The sequence below is a fragment of the Cygnus atratus genome, chromosome 1, assembly GCF_013377495.2.
Source record: "Cygnus atratus isolate AKBS03 ecotype Queensland, Australia chromosome 1, CAtr_DNAZoo_HiC_assembly, whole genome shotgun sequence".
In the NCBI taxonomy this organism is placed as follows: domain Eukaryota; kingdom Metazoa; phylum Chordata; class Aves; order Anseriformes; family Anatidae; genus Cygnus; species Cygnus atratus.
Window position 1 is genome coordinate 15,259,555 of NC_066362.1, and position 9,572 is coordinate 15,269,126.

The 9,572-nt window shown below is 46.0% G+C and overlaps 1 protein-coding gene across 4 annotated transcripts; it reads left to right on the plus strand.

Moving 5' to 3' along the window:
• Positions 1-2,295: 2,295 nt before the first annotated feature.
• CBLL1 (Cbl proto-oncogene like 1) lies at positions 2,296-8,764 on the plus strand. 4 transcript variants are annotated; one of them, XM_035549490.1, is made up of 6 exons: positions 2,296-2,336; positions 4,956-5,123; positions 5,464-5,564; positions 5,778-5,861; positions 6,661-6,734; positions 7,302-8,764. In XM_035549490.1, exons 1-6 carry the CDS (start codon positions 2,324-2,326, stop codon positions 8,341-8,343), a joined length of 1,482 nt encoding a protein of 493 aa, XP_035405383.1. In that variant the 5' UTR covers positions 2,296-2,323; the 3' UTR covers positions 8,344-8,764. The 4 variants fall into 4 exon arrangements, with proteins under 4 accessions (XP_035405383.1, XP_050564035.1, XP_035405382.1 ...); XM_050708078.1 differs by having other exon boundaries at positions 2,299-2,336; positions 5,467-5,564; XM_035549489.2 differs by lacking the exon at positions 2,296-2,336 and adding an exon at positions 2,624-2,857 and having other exon boundaries at positions 5,467-5,564.
• Positions 8,765-9,572: the final 808 nt, after the last annotated feature.

Consider the following 9,572-nt stretch of genomic DNA (forward strand, 5'->3'; position numbering starts at 1 on the left):
GCGTCAGGCCGTGGCCCCAGTTTATACTAACCCGAATATAAAGCACTACCGCCGGGGTCTGCGGCACACAGCAGCGAAGGGCAAGGCCGGTAGCGTGTTTCTCAGAGGCTGCACACTTTATGGAAAAAGCAAAATGAAAATATTCTACCTGGGATTTATAAAAGAGCTTCCGGCTAGTTTTTATGCAGAACACATGCTATGGAAAAGAGGGTATAAAAATCATAGCAGGGATTATTTTTCCCCTCAAAAGAACATTTGCACTGTGAAGTTTGAGCATAGATTCTTGACAAAAATGTGGCCTTATCTGTTGAACCTTCTCCCGTTCTTGTCCACGTAGGTATTTAGAAAAATAAAATAAAAATTTTGACACTCTTGTTCTGTCCAAACATGACATTTCAGCTGGAATCAGCTGTGTTAATACATGATGCAATGCACTTACTCTCATTCTTGGCTTGTGTATTTCTTCAAGGTATAATTGCACTCAACCTTTCCTGAATAATTGTGTTCCACAAAAAGCCTACATTTACACAGCATGGTAACAGGCATCACGCAGCAGGCATTCATACACCTTTTTCAGAGGGGAAGGAGTATGTGAGTTTCTATCTAATTATCCATCAAAATGAAGGATACCAAAACAATTTTGCATTGAAGCTAAAATTCTACCCAATTTTTGTACTAATTCAAACAACCACAAGTAATGCAACTAAAGGTACTGATTTTTTTTTCCCCTCAGTGGAATGAAGAAGTGACTTTTTTTGTATGCATTTTGAGTATTATTATTTTGTCTTTGCGTATCAGGTACTACATTTGGAGATGCATTTTAACTTTATTACCCTTTTAAAAAGTGGCATTTTGGAAGTAATTGTATTCATTAACTAGAAAATAAAGTTGTGCATACTGAAAAAATACTATATGCATCTGCATTTTTTTAAACTTCTTCTCTTTGTGAATTTGTATGCTGTGGAAATGTGCTTTGCACAGATCGGCGTCTGTTTCTCCTTGGCTCTGCCTCTCAACAAACAAAAGAAACAAATGCCAAACCTGTTCTCTCCACCTTTTGGAGATAAGACAAGAAACGAGAGGCTTAAAAGGCTGTTTTGTCAAGCTAGGGCTATAAAGATATCGGAGAAAGTTTTCTGTAGGGACACAAGGTCCCCATCCTGAGGACTTTAAGTGGGATGCTCACCAGTCCGGAGTGTTTGGAGTCGTCCCAGCCTTAGTTAGGAGGTACTACGAGATTGAGGTACCGAAGGGCCTTGAGCACTTGAGGCTGGAGGGCCTTTTCAGCCCTATAGCCTGGGATTTCATTATTTGTATATTCCTTCAGTGCTATGCACATTCTTTGCATAGTATTTTCAAAACCCTAACTTTATAGAAATCCAGAAAGTAGTCTCTGGGGCAGAGCGCTCTTCCTATGAAGCTTTAGTACATACTGGAGGTCCCCTGTTCCATCAAGCCATGTTAAGTTTTTATAAACCTGCTTACAGGATAGCTCCAATCATAAGGCATTTACCACTTCCACAGTAAAACACAGGTCAGTCAGCAGCTGGCAGAGCCCAGTGCAGTTTCAGATTTGTTTAATTTGTTAGAAGCCCAGCGTACCAGGACACCATCCCCCTAGGCTGCCAGACAGGGCTCCTGACCAGGACACGCTGCCTCATTTTTACTTTTTATCCTTCCCCAAGAAGGCACAGGGTCAGGTTTTGTCAGAGCAAAGTGAGGCTGGCAGGGCCCTCTGCAGCCCAGCAGCTCCAGCCCCTGCCCAAGCAGTGACACCCAGAGCAGGCTGCCCAGGCCCACGTCCAGCCGGCTTCTGAAGGTCTCCAAGGAGGAGACCCCACAGCCCCTGCGGGCAGCCTGTGCCGGCGCTCAGCCACCCGCACAGCGCAGAAGGGAGCCGCTGTGCCCCAGGCCGTGCCCGCTGCCCCTTCTCCTGGCCCTGAGCCCCCTGCCAGGACCCTGCCGCCACCCCTTCCCCTCACAGATCCCCCCAACATGGCGGCCAGCCCCACTCCCGCCTCCCCCTCCCTCATCGCGCATGCGCGGGATGCCCGGCACTACGACTCCCAGCATGCCCCGCTCCCCCGCCGCCATCCCGTCAGCCACCGCGGCACCACCCCCCTCCACCCCTCCACCCGGGCCCCCCCCGGTAACGGAGCCCCGGTGCCGCCCCCCCCCTCTCCATGCCCCCCCCCCGCCCCCTCCGCGTGCTCCCAGCCCGCAGCACGGCCCCGCCGGCCCTGCCCAGCCGCGCCCCGCTTCACGCCCCCCTCTTCCGCTTCCGGCCTCGCCCTTCCGCTCCCAGAGCGCCCTGCGCCGCGCCATGGCCCACACTGGTGAGGAGCCGGCGGCGGGGCCTCGGCGCCTCCCGCGCGGCCTCGGGGCCCCTCAGGGCCCCTCGGGGCCCTCCCCGGCCCCCGGGCTGCGGCCCTGCGCTGCGGGCGGGCAGCGCCCGGCCTCGGCTGGGCCTCGGGGCCGGGGGGCGGCGGGGCGGGTGCGTGGGGCCCGCTCTGAGGGGAGCCGAACCCGGCTGCGTGCTGGGGGGAGCTCGGGGAGCGGCCTCGGGCTGCGCCGGGGGGGGGTCGGGTTGGAAATGAGGAGACGTTTCTGCTCCGAAGGAGCAGTCAGGCACCGGGACGGGTTGCCCAGGGAGGTGGTGGCGTCACCGTCCCTGGGGGTGTTCAAGGAGAGGTTGGACGTGGTGCTTAGGGACAGGGTTTAGTGGGTGACGTTGGTGGTAGGGGGGTGGTTGGACCAGGTGATCTTGGAGGGCTTCTCCAGCACTAACGATCCTGTGCTTGTATGATTTTAAGAACCTCTGGAACTCAAAAATATAACCGAAGGAAAGCTCATGCAGGTGGTACTCTAGGCCTCTGTTGTATCTTCTCTGAGTAGTTAAACGCTTTGGGTACTTTGGGGTGGGGCTTAATTTGGGGTACTTTTTGTTGTTGTTTCGTTTGAGACTTAATCCTGCTGGATTTGCATGCTCGTACTGGAATCTATTATTCTCTTGTAAATATGAATGACTAAAACTTGCTCGTTTGGTTCAGCGAGTATCTAAGTCACGCAAATACTGCTAGCTTGCAAAGGTCTTGGGAAGCATCACAGCGTAACTGCTTCCTACCAGCAGGTCAGTGGAGCATACAAAGATTTGCTTTAGTTATATATTATATTATATTTAGTTTTAGTTATCCATATTTGCAGATGGACTGAGATCTTCGTGGACTTTTTTGGTCTGTAGTGGAGTCTTTTTGTGTGGTATAGTTAAAAATATCTTCCCAGCAAGTGGAAAACAGGCAACTTTAGCATTTACCGTTGCCTCTGATGTGCTAGCCTGTCTCTCTGTAAACCTGGTGTCTGAGTTGTTTGCTTGCTGGGTCACCTGTCCAGCCAACAAGACAGCCTGAAAAAAGCAAATGAACCAGGTTGTGTCGTCTTTGCGGGTTTGTGTGTTTCCTTTTGGAGTGAAGCAGTGCTATGGGAAATCAGGGGGTTTATCTAGCTCAGAAAACCTCAGAGTTCTTGGTGCTGAGGTGCAGTGACTGTCAGGGCAGAGTCCTAATGTGAAACTTTGTTGCAGTTCCTAATTTTGGTGTTAGGTGCTGAACGATTTATAGCAAGACCCCTTTTTTTTTTTTCTTTTTCCTGTTTTTCCTTTGACTTGTTGTATTGCATAGGGAAGCTACAAGCTTTGAGGAACAGTAATTCACAGCAGGCGAAGTGCAGAGCACGATAATGGGGCCCCGATTTCAGTGTCCGGCTGCCTCGGTGGTGGTCCCAGCTGTCCCTGCGGTGGGTTGGCAAGGCTCACACCCCAACAGCTTGTGGCACAGCTCGGAGGTGGAGCACGCCCCCCGCCTTAAACATTTCCAGCCTCTGATGTGAAGTCCTCTCATGACGGGCCAGAAATGACAACAACGTTAAATATTTACGTCTTCACTTTTCCGATCAAAAGCGTGGGCAGGGCTTGAATCTGAACGCTGTAAATAAAAACACCCAAACCACATCCCCGAAAATGCTGGGGTGTGCACGAGGCTTCCAAATGAAGTTCTCGGGTGATTTGGTTTCAAAATGTGAATTTAACTGCTGGTTTTCCTTATGTGTATACCCACCTAGTTCCTGGAGTGGATAAGGATGTAAAGGGTTCTGAATAGGAGCCTAATAGTGGTTTTTGTAGAAGTTTGACCCTTGGTTGCAAAGGGCTGGTAGGGATACGTGTTGACAAGATTTCCAGTTAAAATGGAAGTGAGCCGGGTAGATCTGTGAAGGCCATAATTCAGTTCTGGTGTAAATGAGAAGCTGTGTGGTGGGTTAAGGTAAATTTACTGAAGGCTGGGGTAGTTTGTGCCTTGTACCCCCTTCTTTGGTGTTGCTTGTTGCATTGTCCCCTCCAGACTATCTCGTGGAGCCTGTGTGTGCTTAGGCATGAGTCAGGCAATTTCTTTTTTCCTTTGCCCTGGCACTCAGCTTTAAATCTGGTTAACGAGAATTCGGTGGTGGAGAACAGTCCGTGTCGCTTTAGCAAGGAAACTGCTGCGTACCCTAAGCACCAATATTTCCCTGATTCTTTACGCTAAACCTCGAAGTGGTATGTCGAGGCGCTATGAGTTAATGTGGAGACTAGTTTCCTTCCAGCTTGTGAACAGCTCACGTGAACTGTAAAAATGCTTTCTCGTAAGAAATTCTGTGCTATCAAGGTTGTACAAAGAATTGACTCTTCAGTACTGTTCATGCTGTGATAAGAGCTGTACAGTTAACCTTTTTTTTCCTACTGCAAAAATGACAGACTAGTTTTGGTTTTTTTAATAACTTCGTTTCTAGAGGTAGATTTCCTAAAACCATGGTTGTTTTGAAAACAACTTCTGTTTATGTGATAACTGTTCGGTTAATATTTAGCCTCTTTAGACACTATTTAATAACTGAGAAATAGCAAGTGCTTTTTTTTTCTTTCACAGACAATGATTTGCAAGGAACAAATAGTTCAGGATCATTGGGTGGTCTTGATGTTCGTAGAAGAATCCCTATAAAGCTGATCTCAAAACAGACCAATAAAGCCAAACCTGCACCTCGGACTCCCAGAAATATGAACAGGATGCCTTCCAAGACCCAAGCTGGTGATGAAGGTAAGTAAACACTACAAACACCAGCCCTGTAAGAAGGAAGCATGTTATTCTGCAGCTCCAGTCAGTTTTGAAGACCTGGAATCCGAGGTTCTGTACAACTACAAAGCAAGTTTCACATTTCCAGGCTCTGCTGTGCTATAAGGAATAAATGATGCCAATTCCCAAAATGAATTCTTACTTTTCTCATTGTACGTTCTCGCAGAATGGGCCCAGCAGGCTGGCAATGTCGTGGCCTTTCTTGATTATTTCATTATAAATGATGCATGCGCTTAACAGCAGCTGGTGTCAACTGGGGAAGTGTTGTAGTTGGCTTGTCTTCTCCTCTTTCTTCTTTCCACAGAAGAATTTGATTATAATGAAGAGGAGCGGTATGAATGCAAAGGAGGTGAGATGTTTGGAAATCAAAGGAGATTCCCTGGCCCCATTTTTTGGGATTATAAGGTACAGTCGTGGTTGGAAAATCATGGATCTTTCTTTGAATACTTTTTAAAATAACAGTGCTTACTAAAAATACATTCTCTGCCTTGTCATGTTTGTGGTGTTCTTGCTTCATTCTCAGTTAATTCAGAAGTAACGTGTTGGTTGATGATGATTGAAATGAGCAGCTTTAGTGATTTTTTTTTTTTCTCCCTGCCCCTTTCTCTCTTCTACCAGATAAACCTGCTGGGGGAGAAGGACGATACACCTGTCCATTTCTGTGATAAGTGTGGATTGCCCATCAAAACCTATGGACGCATGGTGAGTGAAACCAGCAGTGGAAGCAGCAGCCATGGTTTCCCTTGAGGTACACTTCGGTATTGCTGTATCACTGCGAAGCCTCTAGGGATGGTTTATTCGGAGGTCTGCAGAAATCAGCAGCAGAAGAATAGCAGGATAGAACCAGGGCCTTAATTACTGAAATGTTTTGTTCTGATCGAGTTTACTTTGCTCCTTGATTTAGTAAAGTAAGCTTGAAAGTGTTAAAATGAGAAGCTTTAAAACAAAAACCCCCAAATTTGAAAGACTTTTGTTCCTGTTCAGTGGTTTTCAATCTTGTACCACTTGGCTTTAAAAATGATCTTTTTATGTCACTGGGTGATTTACAACCAAGGTAGAAAACACTTTTTATGTCTTTAAAAGTAGTGTAACTAATTCCCAGAGATTTAGATTTCTGTGTGATGTAGCAGACGTAGGGCTCTGACTTGACGATTGTCGATGATTGATGATGCTTTTAAGACATGCCCTGCTTGCACATAAGGTAAGTGTAATTAGACTGCATATACGGTTTCTGTAAAGGTTCAGTATTACTGGAAAACTTCACATTTTTACCTATACTTTTTTTGCCAACTTCTTAAAAAGAAAAAAAAAAGCACACACAAAACAAAAGCCTTGCTTTCCCAAGCCCCAGACTCAAACTGTTTTTGAACTGTTCTATTTAAAGTAGACTGCTAACTGCTATATCTGTTTGTTTTATAAGTAACTGAAGTGCTTCTGTTATTAGGAATTGTGTGCTGTGGAATGACGTATCTTGTCTTGACAGAGCCTTTTTTTCTTCTAGATACCTTGCAAGCATGTTTTCTGCTATGACTGTGCTATACTCCATGAGAAAAAGGGAGACAAAATGTGTCCAGGGTAAGTTCTCCTGAAATTTGTTCTTAAAGGAGATGTAGGAGAGAAAATTAAATGCCTCATTTCGGATAATGTATTAATGTTTCTTCTTTATGTGCATTTAGGAGAGGTAGCAGAGTATTCTTACTGCACCGCTGGATTATAGTTTCATATCTCACAGTTAATAGAGTGTAAAAGATTAATGTTTACGTTGCTGTTTAAATATTTGTGTAGATAAAGTGTAATTGCTCGAGTTTGAAAAGGAACAAAAAGCTGTTTAATTACTCAGTGTGACTCTGGGTAAGTATTAAAACGCCAAGGGAATTTGTGACAGAGGGTGATGCTATATCTAAATTTCCACCCCATGAAATGTTGGTTATTTCACAGTTGTACTTGGAGGCTTACAAGTTTATTTAACTTCAAAATCAACAAAATGTTTTTCATTGCTGCAGTGGGGGGAAAAACGTGATATCAGATTTGGATAATTATGGCAAAATGGTTGACTTGTAACAACAGCTAACAACAGCAACAACAAAAACATGCAGATTATTGTCTGTGATGACAGTAAACTAATTTTTTCTTCTCATTCAGCTGTAACGAACCTGTGCAGCGAATCGAGCAGTGCGTACGAGGGTCTCTCTTCATGTGTAGCATTGTTCAAGGGTGCAAGAGAACTTACCTGTCGCAGAGGGACCTACAAGCTCACATCAACCACCGCCATATGAGAGCTGGGAAGCCCGTTACTCGCCCTCCACTCGAGCCCGTTCATCCTCCGATTGCCCCGCCACCCGCCGAAATTCCTGAGCGCTTCATAATGCCGCCTGAGAAACACCACATGAGCCACATTCCGCCAAAGCAGCACATCATGATGCCCCCGCCTCCTCTGCAGCACGTGCCCCACGAGCATTACAACCAGCCACACGAAGACATCCGTGCCCCTCCGGCGGAGATGGCCATGGCTCCGCCACCGCCCCGCCCGGTCAGTCAGGACACCTTCCGCATCTCCACGCGGAAACACAGCAACCTGATAACTGTTCCCATTCAGGATGATTCCAGTTCGGGTGCTCGAGAACCACCTCCGCCAGCCCCGGCACCCGCTCACCATCATCCCGAGTATCAGGGTCAACCGGTGGTAACGCACCCTCACCATATAATGCCTCCACAGCAGCATTACGCGCCACCCCCACCACCACCTCCACCAATAAGCCATCCTCTGCAGCATCCTCCCCAGGCAGCAGGCACTCCTCACATGGTGTATAGCCAAGCTCCTCCGCCACCAATGACCTCTGCTCCTCCTCCAATAACCCCGCCACCTGGACATATAATTGCCCAGATGCCGCCATACATGAATCATCCTCCTCCGGGACCTCCCCCTCCTCAGCACGGAGGCCCCCCCGTAAATGTAAGCGCGCCCCCTCCCCACCACTACAACCCTAACTCTTTGCCACAGTTCAGTGAAGATCAAGGGACTCTTAGCCCCCCTTTCACGCAGCCAGGGGGGATGAGTCCAGGGATTTGGCCAGCTCCACGAGGGCCGCCTCCACCTCCAAGAATGCAAGGGCCTCCTGCTCAGGCCCCTCTTCCTGGACCACACCACCCTGATCAAGCCAGATACAGACCCTATTACCAATGATACGAGCAGTTATATGAATAGAGAGTGCTGTGAAGAGGATAAAACTATATACAACAGCCTTTTAATTAATTGTTGGGGGGGGGGTTGTTTTTTTTAAATACTGTCATTTTGACTGTAAGACGTTTTTGGGTTTGGATCTTTACTGATTTTTAAGCCTTGGATGTAGGACTCTGACTTCAGATACTCTGTAGTGCTAAAATAAGTGGCTTAGTAGACCACAGTTGCATTTTAACAGAACTTCTGTCTATAGTGTGGCTAAATTGTCCTTAAGATGAACGCTTGTAATATTACTTCCTGGAGAAAAAGAACACGTGTTGTACCATTCTGAATATTGTTTTTGTTAAATCCAACGTTTAGTTTCACTTGTGATACATTTTTGTTAACCTGTGTACAATAATTAAATTGAAACATGGTTGTAAAAGTGGTGGGTTTTTATGTGAAGTCAACACAGACACGGTTCCAGGACACCGTTTTGGCACTAATGCTATCCAAGTGGGAAACATAAGGGGAAATACTAAGGAAACTTTGATATTTTTACTAACATCTACTGTTACTTTTAATGAATTCAGGCTGCGGTGAATTCATGACACTAGAAATCAGACATCCAAACACTGTATTTCAGGTTTGTTGGGTTTGTTTTAGTTTCTTTTTTTTTGTCTTTTTTTTTTGTCTTTTTTAATTTGTGCAGTATCAAGACCAAGATAAATTTATCAGAAACGCAGCTTTGGGTGTGACACGAAACCAGGTTATGATGTTACGGGTGTGGGTGGTGGTTTTGGGGCTAGTTTTGTTTGAGAAGATTCTGTTTACATGTACACTCCTCAGTGGTGTAAATTCAAATTATTTTGTTTACTTATGGTTATGTTCGTGTGGAAGTGGCCATGAACTGGCTTGCCATGTCTGAGAGAAGCAGATTGGTTTTGGTCATGAAGTGGCATTTACCTCTGTCACTTTATATAATTCGTACAGTTGGAAAACTTCCCATTTGGTAACATGAAAGAAAGGCTCTGAAATCCCTTCTGTAGATATGAAAAGAAAATAATAAAAGCTACACCTCCTTCATCTGTTTCAATTTTTGTGCTGCATACTTAATTGGACAGTTAAGAGTACTTTTTTATAAAGGTGGCAGTATAAGCAGGCCCTGGGGGCTGTTTTGGCCCCATATTTAGGTTTTATAAGCACGCTCTTAAATATAAGATGTGAATGTTCTCTTTTAGTGCAGCTGGTAG